Here is a 19431-nt window from a genome sequence, read left to right on the forward strand (position 1 = left end):
ACATTACGCTGCTCATCACAGAAAAATGTTGGGATAGATGGCGAGTGTATTTGAGCTGACACCATATCAAAGGTCTTTTAAGAGGTCTCTGATTTGACCGTTGTGAAAATACCTTTAAACATTCTGGAGGATTAATCAGAACTTTTGATCATTATCAATATTCTTGAGAATTTAGATGGTTTTGGGGGATGTCGGAAAACAAGTGAGTGAGTGAGTTTGAGTTTTAAGCTGCTTTTAGCAATATTCCATCAATATCACGGCGGGGGACACCAGAAATGGGCTCCACACATTGTACCCATGTGTGGAATCGAACCCGGGTCTTCGACGTGACAAGCGAACGCTTTAACCACTAGGCTGTACTGTTTGTTTTCTTTTGAGAAATTAAACAATATGTGTAATCTTGAAGGGGTGACCAAAAAATACACTTCCGTATTGAGACTAATAAATGATTCCGGTAAAGTTTCTCCCCTGACATTATAATAAACCTATTATGAAAACAATAAAACTGTAAAGTAAAATTTGTCTAATTTCTATCACAACCGCTGTGAAAGCTGGAAAGCGAGCAATGGTGTCGTCTGCAGCGCAACATTTACGCATAACCACCAATAAAGGGCAGATAACTCTAAATTAGTAGCTTGAAAACGTGACCTCGGTGGTAGAAACACTGTGCGAGCTCATTACAGGAGTCAAAGGATATGGGACAGGGCATCAAGTGATTCTGTCTGGATTGTGGAGATGACAATGGCAGCAGAAAATAGCCGGCGACATGGAATATATATCACTCCATTTCAACAAATGGTTGCATCATGTACCGGAGCCATGCTCACCTCTATTTCAAGTAAAGCCCTACTTTTTGCCCCATTACCTGGCAGTTTAGCCTTGATCTGTTAATGTTTGACTAATGCCAAACAGTCTTATGGGCACGTAACAATTTTGAGTGCAATATAGTCAGAAGTGAAGCACGTTATTTATGTACACGTGGTGTGATACGCTTATGTAGTAATGGGGTTAGACATTAAATTGTCACTGTTTTCTACTTCAACTAGTACTTGCCTGATGCAACCTGTACTTCTATTATCAAAGATGCTTCTAGTCCTGGATTTGTAGATAGGTTATTAGCCACTGTCAATACAGTGTCCAAGCCTTTTTATCACAGCTTTCTTTATTCTTGTCATTTTTGTACATTTAAAAATAGGACGCTCATATCGTACTAAAATAAGAGAGTGCATTCTAATAAAAAAATAAAAGTGACTTGTTATGTCAGACATCTGATGAAAGAATTCATGTGTATTTACATGGGTCTCATGTTATGACTAAAGCATTAATAAAGGTTATTATTTACATGTAAATAATGGAATTAATAATGCAAAACAAATTTCAGTAAAGGATCTTGATAATACATCCTATAGGTAGCAAAGAATAGATGCCAAATACTAAAAAGAATAATGAATACTGATAAAAGTGTCAGTACACAAACAACACCAATTTCTCTAAAATAACAATCCCAATAAAGAATGCCATGTATTCAACATTTTAACAGGTTATTTTGATGTATATTTGCTTTATTGATCCATTGTGCAATACAAACTTGAAGTACATAACACATTCATTATTTCATTCCTCTTGCAGCAGAGGACATTTTCTATGTGATGTTTTGGAATGCATTGCACATGTTGTTGGTGTTTTGTGAATATCTATACATACCTGACAGCAATGCTAATTGCATTTCAGTGACTCCTTTTGATGTTGTCAAAATTCGGCTGCAAGCTCAGAGGAAACCATTTGTAAAGGGGGACTGTTTTCTCTACTGCAATGGTCTAATGGATCACATCTGTGCTTGTTTAAATGGCCAGCCTGCTTCGTCTAGTCAGTGGTACAAGCAGCCAGGGGCATTTAATAGCACAAAGGTTGGTGAAATACTAGTATAGTGTTAACAAACTGGCATACAGGCCATCCAGGGATAGGAGTGTTAGTTTTTCAAGTATGTAACACAGGCCTACCATACAAACGGTGAACAAATCATCAAAACTGAACTCATATACACCAATACAGAACAAAAATCACCAAAACTGCTACAATATCCTCTAATACGGAAACAATACATCTGTAATGGAAGACAAATCGTTTGAAATGGAAACAAAACTCGCGTATCAGCTACAAGAGCGCGCGGGAACGGTCGCCGAGCGTACAAACCGCATTCATAGCATCCCAACACGGCAGTCATAGCATCCCGAAACGGCATACAAATCGTCAAAGATGGCGGCGAGGGGAGACGAATAGGCTTTGGTATATAATTGTTTTTCGTCACTATGAGTCTAATCTTGAAAATTTGATATCGGGATGTAGTGCATAAACCCTCTGTTGTAGTAAGCTTCAAACCTATGTCCATACTTCTCAGTGTCAGGCTTGCAATTCTACACAATTTGGTCCCTCGTTCGACCGAATAGGATTTCTTGTCAACATGCCGCGGTCCTGTTTCTCTTCAGTTTTGTAAATAAAGTGTTCATAGCGTCACATTCAACATTACTATATTTTAGTGATTTAAAAAGTTTACAAAAACTTTGTTCATATTTTCTGTGAACTGCATATATAAGTGATCATTTTTAAAGTGTACGAGTGCAAACTCAATCCACTGATTAGGGCAGGGATTTCTGTTTCAAGTCCACAGGAGGCGACTTCTTGAGACTTACAATAACAAAGACGGACGCATGTTTGTACCTCAAGTTTAGCTTTATTTTTTGTTAAATGATGTAAAATGTTTGTGATTGCATGGAATAGTTTGAAGTACACGGAAAAGATAAAATTGCAGAATGATAAAATCTTCCTGACACACAATTCACAGTTGAAATTATAAGCAAGTTCATGTTTCCTTCTCTGATGAGAACGCAATGTTATCCGATATTTGAACTTCTCTTTATATGCATACACTCAAACGTTGGAATTTTCGGAAGGTTCGGTATCACAGAGATATCTGAAAGAAATATATTCACTGAATGACTTCATAAAAGTAAGATGAAACTAGAAGATCTTCGTCTGAGAACATGACCATACATGCATAGTGAAGTGGTGGCATACAAACATACAAACTAAGAAGAATATGTCAGATGATGAGAGGACTGACACGTCTCTCTCAGGAATCTGTGAATACAAGTTTGAGAAATTAAAAAAAAGGCAGTTTGGGAAGTCAAAGTAGAAATGATCACTTAGATATGCAATTCACGGAGAATGAACAAAGTTTTTGTAAACTTTTTAAATCACTAAAATATAGTAATGTTGAATGTGATGCTATGAATACTTTATTTACAAAACTGAAGAGAAACTGTAGCACGGCATGTTGACAAGAAATCCTATTCGGTCGAACGAGGGACCAAATTGTGTAGAATTGCAAGCCTGACACTGAGAAGCATGGACAGAAGCTTACTACAATAGAGGATTTATGCACTACATCCCGATATCAAATTTTCAAGATTAGACTCATAGTGACGAAAAACAATTATATACCAAAGCCTATTCGTCTCCCCTCGCCGCCATCTTTGACGATTTGTATGCCGTTTCGGGATGCTATGACCGCCGTGTTGGGATACTATGAATGCGGTTTTGTACGCTCGGCGACCGTTCTCGCACGCTCTTGTAGCTGATATGCGAGTTTTGTTTCCATTTCAAACGATTTGTCTTCCATTACAGATGTATTGTTTCCGTTTTAGGGGATATTGTTGCAGTTTTGGTGATTTATGTTCTGTATTGGTGTATTTGAGTTCAGTTTTGATGATTTGTTCACCGTTTGTATGGTAGGCCTGTAACAGGACATTCATTAAGATGTTAAGATGATGCCATTTAGAAGGTAACTGTGGCAACAAGAATTCTGAGTGTAAGTAAACTTAGGCTCAGTATTATTCTTTACACTGCTATACTGAGTCTAACAAACCCAAGTAGAAAGTCACGTCAGCTTACTTTGAGCGACCTATGACCGTCCAATCAAACGCGAGACAGTCAAACAGATTTAACCAATCAGACAACAACTTGTTAGGGTTCGGCGGGACTTACAAAAACAGTATTTGAATTTTCTCTTCCCTGGTCGCTGACACTGATCTATAAACAAAAAAACCAAAATCCACATAAAACACAGATATTTGACCTGCAATATATACGCTTAGGGGTTTCTGATGACATGGTTACTATTAGCCTACATTTCCGCAAGATGACATCCTTGAATATTGACAAAACTGCTATTTTCAGCGATCGCGTCAAAAATAGCATTCAGAATCGTTCGAGTTTTTGAGGTACAGGTTCAAATGGTATGTGCGATTGTTAACTTTTGTGATTTGGTAAGCTGTGTTCTGATTGGTCAGTCCAAAAGGTTAGACCTTCTACTAGGGTTTGTTAGACTCAGTATAGCAGTGTAACGAATAATACTGAGCCTAAGTTTACTTAGACTGCAATAATTCTTACAGTTTAACTTTGAACTTTGTTTATGCCCTACCTCCATCTAGATTATGAATGGTCACAAAATGTAAAGTTTGCCCCTTTCTTTTTCAATGAAATTGATAATACCTGTATTTATTTGTGAGTCCCCTCCAACTTACATTGTATTCATTCTGTACATTAATTGTCATATGTTCATCATTTTCCAAAAGGATAATATGTCATTGGCTTCATATATTGCCTATTTTCACAAGGTTTTGTTCTTAAAAACATTAAATTTCGGATTAGGGAAGGGATGGACTTGGGTTAGGGTAAGGGGTGGACTTGGTGATTTGGGAAGGGGTGGGATCAGTTGTTAGGGAAGGGTGGACTTGGTGGTTCGTAAAGGGGTGCATTTGTGGATTAGGGTAAGGGGTGGACTTGTTGGTGAGGGAAGGGGTGGGGTTAGGTTAATTATGGACTTGGGGGCTGGAAAGGGGTGGACTTGGGGATTAGGGAAGGGGTGGACTTGGTGGTTAGGAAAGGGTGGACTTGTTGGGGAGGGAAGGGGTGGACTCGGGGATTAGGGAAGGGGTAGACTATCCCTCCCGTCAGGGAGTTATGAAGGTTACCGGAAGATTGGATTGAGATCTATCCATATGAGTTGTCTTCTTTTGTAGGATGCCTTTATTCATATCGTCCGCAATGAAGGTATAGCATCGCTATGGAGTGGCCTACCACCTACTTTGTGAGTATATAGCTATGGTGGCGGAAAGCACTGTATGTCTAAGTTATAAAATTTGCTCTACCCTATGTGTAAGATACTCAGTCATTAATAGGGGTGGGTATTGCAGAGAATTTTCATATTGCGATATATTGCGTTGCAAAAGCATGTATTGCGATATGTATTGCAATATATTGCATGAAGTATTTTTAAACAAAAAACTACTTATAATCGAGTTAATTCTTGATTTATAGAGCAAAAACACAACAAAATCACTAGGCTTGATTAAGCTTTAATAACAACTTTTAATCAAGATAAAATAAAAACATGAATAATATTTGGCACAAATAAAAGGACATATCCGAAGATTTCCGAGTGCAAGTCAAAATACCGCTTTTCGATCAGCGTATCGCAATACGTATGGTTTTCATGTCTGAACCGGTAAATACCGGTAAAGCGGTTATATTGCGCAGCCCTAGTCATTAAGTATAATTTTTCCCGGAACTATTGTAGTTATTTGTATGTTTGCATCAAAATGTGTGGGCAATGTGAGGGCATTGAGCAGCCTCCTTTTCTAGCCCTTGGATTCTGATCTTAAGATATTAGCTCATACCCTACCATATTTGATAATTCTCTGGCAGAATTTGCAGGGATTTTGAAGAGAATGAGGAGAGGGGAGGGGGGACATCACAAATGGGTTTCACACATTGTACCCATGTGGGGAATCGAACCCGGGTCTTCGGCGTGGCTAGCAAATGCCTTAACCACTAGGCTATTTCACCGCCCCTGGGTCAGAATGGGAAGCAAAGGGAACAGAAATGGGGATGGGTTCTTGTGTGGCCCAGCTGGAGTGTGTCATTATGCCCAATACACGTAGACCAGTGCTGGACTAATACGTACACCCACTTCCCTCTGTGGGGTCATACTGACAATACATCTTCCTCGTGTTCAGACCACTACTAGTAGATACTTGAACAGATGTCATATGCTTCCTCATCTTCAACAAACAAACATTGCATAAACAATGAATATCGCCTGTCTCACCCGTCTTCCATTCCAGGGTGATGGCAGTACCAGCTACTGTTATATATTTTACGTGTTATGAACAACTCAAAGTCGCTTTCAAGTACCAAGATTCCAAGCCATCTGATTGGTGGATCCCAATGTTCTCCGGGGCTCTTGCAAGAGGTATGTAAACAATCTACTGTTCCTGTTTCCATGGTAACCTGTAAGACCCTGATGACTTGGTAGAAATTGGTAAAATATGCTGCATAGTCAAGATGCTATATACCATTACACGATGTCATGTCACAATACTGATGATAAACCAAACTAACACATGAGTTAACATGGTTCAGACTGTGTAAACTGAACAGATTATTAGTTTTATCAAAGATTATGTGGATACTTCTTCTTTCAAATATTTTGCAAATATGTTGATATTGGGAACTGATTCTTGTACAATTATGAAATTATTATTAAGTTTTGTCTTCACTGTTTCATGTTCATGTCAATGAACGCAACACAATCTAAACTCTGGCAAATATCAAAACAGTCCTGTGAACATTTGTTCCTACATTTGTCCAGTTCAGTGTATCACTCTATTTGGTCATGTATTTTATTCTATTCAAGTGGGTGTACATGCTTTGCCTCCATAAAGAGTGTTGATGATATGTTTCAGTTTGGGCGGTGTCCTTGATCTCGCCGCTAGAACTAGTCAGAACCAAACTGCAGGCTGAGCAGCTGACGTACAGGCAGATCACAAAGTCTGTGGTCAGAGCTGTCCAGGCTGATGGAGTTCTCTCCCTTTGGAGAGGCCTCGGCCCAACACTGTTACGGGATGTGCCTTTCTCAGGTTAGATATCTAAACATCTGTTCACTCTTGTGTAGGACATTTTTATTTCATTGTTTGCTGGTGTGAGGAGGCTTGCTTGACCCCATGTCATCATTTTGGTGACTGTAATGTATTGCTATTTTGTTTCCGGCTTTCAATTAATCTGTTTCAGTGGACGATCAAATGTTTTGTAATGAAGGATTTTACTGACTAATTAAATTAGCATGATTGTATATAATATACAGAATTTACAGTATTCTTACTCTAAATTTGTTATATATTTTGTATACTTGTATGTCTTTGTTTGCTCCCTTTATACTAGGATTTCAGACTACATACAGAAAATAAATCAGTTTAATGACTTCGTATTAGTTTTGTATCTGAATTGTTTTATTTTGTAACACACCTAAGGTGAAAAGGCCAGTCAAATAAGAAAACTAATCTTGTTCTCACATATGTTCAGAACATTGTCAGTGTTGATTGTCTTGAAAGAGTCAAGTTTCTGTTTGAATTTAGAATAGCTTTGGAAAGTGGCAGTAGTTTGAGGTTTACAAATATGTTTCCAAATTTCACTGGGCAAGTAGGCCATATACAGGTACTTCCATCCTCCCAGAAACTCTACCTCCCTGAAACGTCTTCGATTTTCAAGCCTGTAATTGTCATGTAAAGAACAAGGGGCAGATAACTCTACATATTTCTGGTTAGCTCCCACTTGATATTTTTTACTAGTAATATTTTAATATTTTGACGCAACTGACAATTATGATTATGACAATTGCTTCAAATATGCTCATGTATGTCTTTTGGAATATGTACTAAGTTTAAAAGACTAGAGTAGTCAAAAGGCAGTGTCATTTTTAAAGTTTTTTCTAAAACATTGCTACATCATTGTTAGCTTCTGTGGCGAGGTTACCATTTATTTGCCCTACGTCTATTAGAACACCCTGACCTAACTGAAATACTGGGCAGTCCTGAGTCGCTTGAATGTAGCCTGAATGCTCAGTACTGTCAAGCTGTGGTTCTTGTTGTTGACAGAAGCTAGAGATTTGTTTCATCTGATTTCAGCACTGTACTGGTTTTCCTATGAGAACTTGAAGTCCTATGTATTGTTGACACGAGGGTCGACAGATCTGAACTTTTCCGAGAGCTTTTTGACTGGAGCAACAGCTGGAACAGTGAGTAGAGGAGAATTAGTTCAGTCAGTGAGTGTCAGAGAGACCTCATGTATGGAGTGAGGGAGTGAGCTGGGTTTTACGTCAATTGTAGCAATGTTCCTGCAGTATCAAGGCAGAAGACATCAGAAATGGTCATCACACACTGCACCCATGCAGGGAATCCCATTGGGCTTTCATCGTGACAAGCGACTGAACCACTAGGCTGTTCCATTGCTCCACATGTATGGAACTATGATCTTAGTGTATGGTTGGAGACACAGTGAGTGGGCTTTTGTAGGGATAGTTCTATGCTAAACCTTCCTCTGAGTGGAATTATCCTGACAAACTTTGGCCAGACTGAGGCCAGACTAAACCAATGCTTTAACCACCAGGACAGTGTAGGTGATATGTATGGTCTCCAGCTGGGTCTGAAGTATTCTCAACAGAAACAACAAAGGATCATGATGCTTTAAAAAATGTTATTTGTTAATTTTTGTAGAAGATTGATAAAACAATTCAAGAAAAATATCCTCCATAATGTAAAATATCAATGATCACTAACCATTTTGTTCAGTATTTTACTGGCATCAGGGGTAGACTGATCACTGCCTGGAACACTGATCATGTCCCTCATGAACCTAGTTTCATCCAATGCTCAACACATACAAATGTTGTCGAGTATATATTGTCATTAAGGTGTCACACTGACCCATATGTGTTGTCATTAAGATGTCAAACTGACCAGTATATGTTGTCATTAGGTGTCACACTTATAGTATATGTTGTCATTAAGATGTCGCACTGACCCGAGTGTGTTGTCATTAAGGTGTCACACTTACAGTATATGTTGTCATTAAGGTGTCACACTTACAGTATATGTTGTCATTAAGATGTCGCACTGACCGTGTGTGTTGTCATCAAGGTGTCACACTTACAGTATATGTTGTCATTAAGGTGTCACATTTACAGTATATGTTGTCATTAAGATGTCGCACTGACCCGTGTGTGTTGTCATCAAGGTGTCAAGGTGTCACACTCACACAGTATATGTTGTCATTAAGGTGTCACACTGACCCGTATATGTTGTCATTAAGGTGTCACACTGACCTGTTCATTAAGGTATGTTGTCATTAAGGTGTCACACTGATTAAGTGTATGTGTTGTCATTGAGGTGTCACACTGACCAGTATATGTTGTCATTAAGGTGTCACACTGACCAGTATGTGTTGTCATTGAGGTGTCACACTGACCAGTATATGTTGTCATTAAGGTGTCACACTGACCCGTATGTGTTGTCATTAAGGTGTCACACTAACAAGTATGTGTTGTTATTAAGGTGTCACACTGACCTGTATGTGTTGTCATTAAGGTGTCACACTTACAGTATGTGTTGTGATTAAGGTGTCAGACTGACCCGTGTGTGTTGTCATTAAGGTGTCACACTTACAGTAACTGTTGTCATTAAGGTGTCACACTGACCCGTATGTGTTGTCATTAAGGTGTCACACTTACAGTATATGTTGTCATTAAGGTGTCACACTGACCCGTGTGTGTTGTCATTAAGGTGTCACACTTACAGTATATGTTGTCATTAAGGTGTCACACTGACCCGTATGTGTTGTCATTAAGGTGTCAAACTAATCAGTAACTGTTGTCATTAAGGTGTCACACTGACCAGTATATGTTGTCATTAAGGTGTCAAACTAATCAGTAACTGTTGTCATTAAGGTGTCACACTGACCTGTATGTGTTGTCATGAAGGTGTCACACTGACCAGTTACTGTTGTCATTAAGGTGTCACACTGATCCGTATGTGTTGTCATTGCTGTGTCACACCTACCCGTATGTGTTGTGAATAAGGTGTCAGACTGACCAGTAACTGTTGTCATTAAGATGGCACAATGACCCGTATGTGTTGTCATCAAGGTGTCACACTGACCTGTATGTGTTGTCATAGAGGTGTCACACTAAACATGTCTTTATCCCCTTCATTGGATGAGTCCAGTGTTGAGCTTATTTCTTGTGTTATTCAACTGACATAGTTTTCAGAGTAAACCTTCTCACTCACTCCATGATTGACAGTAGGATTAGAAGAACTTTGCTTCATGTCCTCAGCTTGCTGCCGTGTTAACGCTGCCATTTGATGTGATCAAGACTCACCGCCAGCTGGAGTTTGGGGAGATGATGACTCACTCAGGACCCAATCATAGTAAGTCAGTCGCCCACTAGATCACCTTGTTTCAGGATAACACTACCAGCTGTATAGGACAACTGACCAATCCTGCAGAACTTGCCAATCCTGCAGAACTTGCCAATCCTGCAGGACAACTGACCAATCCTGCAGAACTTGCCAATCCTGCAGGACAACTGACCAATCCATCAGAACTTGCCAATCCTGCAGAACTTGCCAATCCTGCAGGACAACTGACCAATCCAGCAGAACTTGCCAATCCTGCAGGACAACTGACCAATCCTGCAGCAGAACTTGCCAATCCTGCAGGACAACTGACCAATCCTGCAGGAGAACTGACCAATCCTGCAGGAGAACTGACCAATCCTGCAGGAGACCAATACTGACCAATCCTGCAGGAGAACTGACCAATCCTGCAGGAGAACTGACCAATCCTGCAGGAGAACTGACCAATCCTGCAGGAGAACTGACCAATCCTGCAGGAGAACTGACCAATCCTGCAGGAGAACTGACCAATCCTGCAGGAGAACTGACCAATCCTGCAGGAGAACTGACCAACCCTGCAGGAGAACTGACCAACCCTGCAGGAGAACTGACCAACCCTGACCAATCCTGCAGGAGAACCAGGAGAACTGACCAACCCTGCAGGAGACTGACCAATCCTGACTGACCCCCTGCAGGACAACTGCAGGACCAACCCTGCAGGACAACTGACCAGCCCTGCAGGACAACTGACCAATCCTGCAGGACAACTGACCAACCCTGCAGGACAACTGACCAATCCTGCAGGACAACTGACCAATCCTGCAGGACAACTGACCAATCCTGCAGGACAACTGACCAACCCTGCAGGAGAACTGACCAATCCTACAGGACAACTGACCAATCCTGCAGGACAACTGGCCTATGTACCCTGAAAAACATTGATGTTTAGCCTATTGTTTCTTTGAAATATAGGATATGATACAGAAAAAAATGAAAGCATGGATAGTCAAATATTTTCAACTTCCAATAAACCTCTTCTCTGACTCCTTAGATGGTGACTGGCCAAAGACATCCATTTTTTGTCTGAGTAATGATGAACAAAATTAATTTCTTAAGGCTCAATTCTTAAGAACTTTTGGTCAGTTAATGTTTTTTGTATGGAAGGTGTGTGTTTGATGTAGTCTGTCACACAGACCCTGAAACAAATATACCAAATGTAGCCCCTGCAAGTCTAGAATGTGTGGCATGTCTAGATTATCACAGTTTCAGGATGAAGAAAGTCCCTGGGCTCCTTTTTATTGTATTTTATTTTAATTTAATTGTTTTTTTTTCTGTAAAATAAGTTCATTTCAGAGACTAGCTGTTTGATGTTGCAGGTAAGAAGCAGGTCAGCTCCACTTGGCTGCTGATCAGGAGATTGTATCGACAACAGGGTATCCAATCATTATTCACAGGTGAGTTGGCAAAGTAACCCCAGTTGTTTAACATGTGTACACTACAGCCTACTGATTCCTTTAGTGTTGAGTGTTTATGACAGGAAGCAGGGATTGGGATAGAGAACTTTGACAATGGGCCATTTTCATGGATTATTAGCCATTTTCTGAATTTAGAATGGGCCATTGCCTTTGTATCAATAGTAAACTTCAAAATTTTAATGGGCCTTGTTTTATTCTAATGTGCAAAATGGCCCATGGCCCATGGCCCATGGCCCCTGCCTTTCCCAATCTCTGCAGGAAGCATTGTAATTCCTAAATTTAGAGCTTGGCAATACACCATTGTATATATTTACTGATGTTTACATCATGTCAGAGACAGCAGTTAAAATAAGATCTCGATGATGACTCGGAATGATGTTAATAAAAAGCCTCTTTTTCGTAGTTGCTGTGTTTTTTGACAGATTACATCCATCTCTATCATCATTTGCATGGTTTCTGTAGTTTTCCAGTGATAACTAATTGCTTTGTGCATTTCTTTAAAATCTCTGTAAGTAAAGCTGCTACATGTAATATTTGAAAAACAAAAGAATATATACTGAACATCCTTGAAAACGCACCAGTCTAAAATTGTCCATATTTTCATCAAGATGGATTTCAGCATGACAATGATCAATGAATATAACTAACATGAAGTCGAAGGGCATGTTCAGTTGAAAAAATGCTTTAGAAACAAATTCCTGTCCACAGTATGACTCTTAATTCCAAAATGCATCAACATGCAGCCACGCCATGAAAAAAGCGCGAATTTCATTCTGACATATTGTGACATTAAAAGCAGGTGTATGAGAACCGATTCACATTGCTTCACTAACGATTGTGAAACGAGGACAGAGATGCTGAGGTTAACACCTCACGAAAGAGAACGTGCACTAGGCATGATTCAGGTTGGCACCAGCAGCAGGGATATTGCTCGACAACTTGGACTTGGCCACTCCATCATCGTTAGGCTTCATAAACGACATCAGTAGACAGGCAGCACCCGTGACCTTTAATGACCTTGGCAACAACGTGTTACGATGCTCCATCAGGATCGCCATATTGACCATTTCCATATCAGTGATTGAACACTGCCGACTGCTGCACTAGTTCAAGGTTGACGTGGGGGTCATCAGCGCTGACTCCATGTGATGCCGTCTACACGCTACAGGGATCATGCTCGACGTCCTTAAGTTGGACCTATTCTGCCTGACAGACACCGTAATGAGCGTATACAATGGGCTAGCAGGCATTTTCGGTAAAGGTTACAACAATGGCATGGTGTGGTAGTCACTGACGAGTCACGTCTTCATCTACGTAAAGATGATGACGGCCGATCACGTGTTTGGCGTAGACGTGGTGAACGTTATGCTGCTGAATGTGTGGTTCAGACAGACCTTTGGGTGGTGGAAGTGTCATGGTCTGGGGTGGAATAAATTACAATCACAGGACAGCCTTCATGTCCGTCAAGGGAGAGTTAATGCCCTTTATTACCGTGAGCAGATTCTTCAGAATCACATCGTATCTGTCTTCAATCACCGCCAAGATGTCCATACTTTTCAACAGGACAACGCACGGGCACACACAACAAGGCTTTCCATGCAGTATCTGGCCCAGCAACACATCCAGGTTATTCATTGGCCAGCACAGTCGCTAGATGTAACCCCTATGGAGCACGTGTGGGACGAAATTGGTCAAAGTCTTTCGCGGTGACAACAGATGCGAAACATCTGGGAACTTGAGGCTGCACTACTGCAGAAGTGGAATGCCATCCTCAAGAACTCGAATCGGACGCTTATTGACTCAGTGAGGAGACGTTGAACTGCATGTGTCATTTCAAATGGCGGTCACACACGATATTGACTTTTCAATTTGAACCCATGTGTGTTTGATCCTTTCTGACTGTGGAACATTTCAATGAATAAGCGTCTTTTCTGTGTTGTTGTTTTTGTCAGTTGTCCATCTGAAAAAATATCAATTCCTTACACGTGCTTTTAATAATCTGAACTTTTATAAGTGGTGCGTTTTCAATGATGTTCAGTATATTTTTGTAGTGTGTCATTAAGAAGTGTACATTTATTCTGTCGGTAAATTTTTTGGTTCAGGGAATATTTTCCAATAACTGTTTTATTAAATAATTGTATTTATGGTCAGTTTTGATAAGAGTCATGCTTTTGACAAGTTAAAGAGTTACCTCCCTTCCTTTTTGATTGTTATCCACCGTTGCAACACGTCCGTCCATCCGTCCATACATACATCCCGATTATGGTCAACGCAATATCTCTTGCACTGTTGTACCCAATATCTTCAAATTTTGTGACATTTGGGGATTATCACGCAGACATCAGTTGATTTGGGTGACCTTGACCTTATTTTCAAGATCACCATGACTTTGACCACTTTTCAAACTTATGTAAACGCAAATTTTAATACTTATCCAATCTCATGGTATGCACTTCTCTTCTTCTTCTACGACCATGTGTGGAAATGTGCTGTAGGCTAAGTTGAATCAAAAGTTATCTGGCCTCTGTCACTGATCCCTGACCTCTGCCCCCACTCAGATAGCAGTACCTGTCAGTCATCTCAATAAGCGTGCAGTTTGCTCAGACGATCATGTGATGGTCTGTGCCTGTCATTCTCGTCTTGGAGCTGCCAGTAATCTGTGATGTGGGGCAGGTCGGATGGGTATCCATCACGTGAGATAGGATAAGTATATAAATATACAATTTATAGAAAATTTTCAAATTTTTTAACTTATCCTATTCCGGCTCGGGGAATACAACCTTACTCGGGACTGATAAAACCCCGTATTTCCCTCGACACAATGTGGATAACTTATAATACACACTGATACTGACATTGGATATGTGCATCTGCATCTATACATTCAAATCTACTATATTCCTGAAATATTTCTTCATAGGTCGGAGAAGATTCTGAGAAGTGACCATGAAAAAAACTATGTCACATTATGCATGCAAACTAAATTGGCTCCAATTTCTCAAATTTGGTTTGAAATATTCATAAATGAAATTATGAAAACATAATTTATGGAGATCTTTCTTGTGCTGAACCAGTAGTAGTTCAACCTTTCACATTAACAGTAATATTTTGACGAAATCATTTCATGGTGTTTGTTTGACTGCAGTATGCTAACACAGCTGCTCTGTTGGTGAAATTGGAGGAAGTATTAGTGCTGGTATTGGCATACAACCTGCGATATGATCACGATGCTAAAATTTTAGTCATGACGATGAATTGCCAAGGTATTGTGCAATGAAGCTGCGATACAATACGAATCCAGATACAAAGGTCGTTATACGATACATATCACAATGAAAAAATCTTTAATTCTGACACCAACTATAAAACACCTTAATATCAAAACAAAACCATTTTAAAGTATTTCGCAGAAGTTAAGTTCATACACAGACTTTGTGAATGTTAGTAACATGCGAGCGCTATGTCTGTCACAGTTCTTGACGCAAGAATTTCCGAGAAAACGTTTACTTATGAAGGGAAAATAAGTAAGCATATATTTCAATCATCAAACAAAAGTAAGTCTTTTTTCTTGATAGATATCGCAATTCGGCAATATTCAAAGTTAAACATCGATGTATCGTGGCCCATTTGAAGTATCGTATCGGGATATACGAAAATGTAAAAGTTTGTATCGATTCACTGTATCGGCGGCCGATGCATCGATGCGTATCAATGAATCGTCACACCACTAGGAAGTATTCATAAATGTTGTGGAATACATGAGAAATGACTCCACACTCTCAGTGTTGTGTATCTTCTGTTAAGTGTTGGCTGCTCTATACTGACTACCTACTCAACTGATGCTTGAAGCAGGATCTCACTGTGTTGCAGGTATTGTGCCCCGGGTATCCAAGGTGGCTCCAGCCTGTGCCATCATGATCAGCACTTACGAATACTTCAAACTATTCTTCCGGAATCGGAATGACGAGAGAGTAAAGAATCTGTCCAGGGACTGACAATTCTGGACTCATGCCAACCATAAGTGTCTTCCACATTCTAGTATACATGCAGTTGGTGTGAAGTGAGGTAGCTAGATACCTCTGGTTGGATGGATGGATGGATGGATGGATGGAAAGAAGACAGACTAATTTGGTTGGTTGGTGGTTGGATGGATGGATAGATGATAGAAAAAAGACTAGTGTGGTTGGTGGATGTATGGACAAGTTGGATGGATAGATGGATAGAAGACAGACTAATTTGATTGGCGGATGGATGGACAAGTTAGATGGATAGAAGACAGACTAATTTGATTGGCGGATGGATGGACAAGTTAGATGGATAGAAGACAGACTAATTTGATTGGCGGATGGATGGACAAGTTTGATGAATGGATGGATAGAAGACAGACTAATTTGATTGGCAGATGGATGGACAAGTTAGATGGATAGAAGACAGACTAATTTGATTGGCAGATGGATGGACAAGTTTGATGAATGGATGGATAGAAGACAGACTAGTTTGATTGGCAGATGGATGGACAAGTTTGATGAATGGATGGATAGAAGACAGACTAGTTTGATTGGTGGATGGAGTTTGATGGATGGATCCATGTGCGACCTGAATGCCTGGACAATTAGATAGATGGATCTGCTGCCAAATATTTGATAGGTCATGGAAATATGATTCTTGTGACTCCACTAACAAGAACTATGGAGATTCAGGGTATTGATCGTCCCCTCTTTCTTCAGAGCTTAATCAAAAATTAGGTGGTTACAATAAGTAACTGGGTTAATCCTAAATCACATGGTTACCAGATGGATTGAATATTGCTGACTCTCAACCATTTACTCTAAAAACTGAATTTTCAAAATACTTTTACATACATTGAGAAAGATGGATTTACAGGGATTTACATGAAGTCCTGTATTTGTGGGTCCCTGGGACTCTTTATTCTCAATTTTCAGGGGTCCTTGACAACAAAATAGGGGTCCCAGACACTTAAATATTATCAATACTGTTATCGTATTGTGTATCATGATCATCACATTGTTACAGTAATTAAATTGCAAATAATACCATAACCCAGCTAATAGCAAACTCGGTGATAACGTATTGTCACTTGATTGGAATTTTTACAAAAAGTATTTGGACTTTTTCTGAGTCCCTTTGGACGCGTTAATACATTTTGATGCGTCCATTGTCAATTTTTATGATTATAGGACGCAGGAATTCGCATCCTGTAAATCCCTGGTCATGCTGTCATTGCTGGAATGCTGGATGCCATGTTTGTAATATTTTTCAAGAATATTTCAAAGCGATATTCAAGGTCCCTTGAAATGATGTTGCGTGTGTAATCAGAAATACAAGTTATTTTTGGCATTGTCTGAATATATTCAGAAAACTTTGAAGAAGATTTATCCTTGTGAAATCCATTTAGTTACCCATGAAAAGTATACATGATGTTTCATTGTAAGTCATATTATTGAACATGTGGAATAAAGTGAAGTCCATTGACATGGATTATTGCACAGTGCAACCTCCTCCATCACAGAATGTGTGGTTCAGTTGCCTTAGACACATATGACATGCTGAGTTACTTCCCTTAGGTGTGGCAGGATTCTATGACTATTGGGTGATTTGATTTATGATGCTTGGTTTGTCAATCAGTATGTGCCAAATACTTTTGAATCTACTGGCGTAATCTGTACCTTTATCATGTTAGCATCTGTTAGTGTATGCACTTATATTAGCCGACATTATTGGACTGAAATATTTGGGCTTCTTTCACCTGCTAGGACAGATTGATATGACTTATGTACATTTCAAAGTGGCATTAAACCACTCACTCACTCTGCAGCTCACATTGTGCTTTTGCATGTTGCAGATGCTTGGGATGCAGGGGCAGATCCTCACCCCCCAAAATTTCCCAGAGTAGCATTTCCCCTTAACCTTCGGACTTCATGATTTATGTGCAACCATTTTTCTCCCCTTTCCAAATGGATGATAAATTCTGTGAACTTTAGTGTTTTTAGAGTTTGTTCACGACATATGTATCTCTGATCCACCTGTGCTGTGTGTGTGTGTGTGTGGAGGAGACCCACCTTGTGTGTGTATTACCTCATTAATCTGTGAATATGGTTTTACTTCAAGAAGAATTTACAAGGTAGAATCGATCCAACCTCATCACCATCATGATGAGTCTGTTTAGTGGACTATTTGTCCTGTTCTGTGTTTCCTCAACATTTAGACATTGTTTAATATTTTGTGGTTTTGTATAACGTAAAACATCTAAGAAATCATTATGACAAGTTCTCTACAACTGAGACAATGATTAGTATCACAGGTATGCTTATCATTAGTGAAGGGAGAGTTTATGAAATATTCTGGATGGGAGAGATGCGAAGATTCTACTTCATGTTACAACCTAAGGCAAAAACTATGTTTTTTATGTATTGTTTGGAACATGACTTTAAGAGGAACTTTATCCCAAATAAATTCTTTATTGGCTGCCATTGTTTAACTAGAATTTTCCTGACTGCTGCTTTAGAGGATCGATTCTACCTTGTAATTCTTCTTGGAGTAAAACCATATTCACAGATTAATGACGAGATACTAATATGTTGTTATTTACATGTGATGAAATGTGTTCAATGTGTTACAGTCCTAAACTGTCATCTGTTTTGAGCAATTCTGTCTTGCTTTGTTTATAAGAAGCGTTAACGTGTTGCCTAGTAACTAGTATGTTTTATTGTTATATTATTTTAGTGTTGTTGTACACTTGCCTCTGTTTCAGTTTAACAGAATATATATATATATGCTTGTGTGGGGGCTGTGACCTTTCCGTGTACTCATATTATTTGAATCAAAATGAATGAAAAATTAGTCAGTCCTATTAGACTAGCCATAGCAATCTTACAATATCAGATTGGCAGATTGGCACATAGAAACACTGACATGGATATTCTGACAGTCTTGTGCTGAAGTCCTCAAAATACATGGAATGAGATTCAAACCCAAGCAGTGACACAGTTGAGTTAGATTACCTCATGCCTAAATTCACAGATCTGCTTGAAAGTCCTTTTTACGTTTCAGTGTATCTTAGTTTTTAGAGTATTTGAAAACAAATACATACTTATAAAATTATGCTTCATTTACAACATTAATAAGCACCATATTATTAGAACTACTCTTGAGAAAATTGTGCTCGGCTTTCAACCTACCAAATGGTGTAATTGATTGTGTTGTGTTGATCAATTTTAACAAGTTCTGTGGAAGATTTTATGAGTGCTTCCAGTAGAGCTAGATGTGCTCTATATTCATATTATTATTGGTATGATTTATAGTGATATTGATGGCATATCTAGGGCACATAATCTCATAGATAGATCATAGCAACCTGTTAGACTCTGAGCAGCCATTGGTAGCTGGTCGTTTCAGGGACCTGTCACCATCACATATCTGTCCACAAAAGTGACATGTACATATTTATGACATGTATTGTGAATTTTAGATACATGTAACTCTATTTGGATTGAATGTGAAAGATTATCTTTGTTGAAATCAAGTTAAATTTTTGTTAAAATTAACACCAATTATAAGTTTGAATTTTTTTTTTTTTTCTCAAATTCATAATTGTTGTAAAATGGACGAACATCTGGCAAGCTTCATTCCAAGTGATGAGCAGGAAT

At 39.2% G+C, this 19431-nt stretch overlaps 1 protein-coding gene across 1 annotated transcript; it reads left to right on the top strand.

The window, feature by feature from the left end:
* Window positions 1–640: 640 nt before the first annotated feature.
* Window positions 641–18611, top strand: LOC124262664 (solute carrier family 25 member 40-like). Its single transcript, XM_046697172.1, has 9 exons — window positions 641–838; window positions 1732–1907; window positions 5082–5149; window positions 6186–6313; window positions 6807–6980; window positions 8025–8134; window positions 10229–10322; window positions 11666–11743; window positions 15635–18611. Exons 1-9 carry the CDS (start codon window positions 736–738, stop codon window positions 15757–15759), a joined length of 1056 nt encoding a protein of 351 aa, XP_046553128.1. The 5' UTR covers window positions 641–735; the 3' UTR covers window positions 15760–18611.
* Window positions 18612–19431: the final 820 nt, after the last annotated feature.

The sequence above is a fragment of the Haliotis rubra genome, unplaced genomic scaffold, assembly GCF_003918875.1.
Source record: "Haliotis rubra isolate DU_JTF1 unplaced genomic scaffold, ASM391887v1 Scf85, whole genome shotgun sequence".
NCBI lineage: Eukaryota > Metazoa > Mollusca > Gastropoda > Lepetellida > Haliotidae > Haliotis > Haliotis rubra.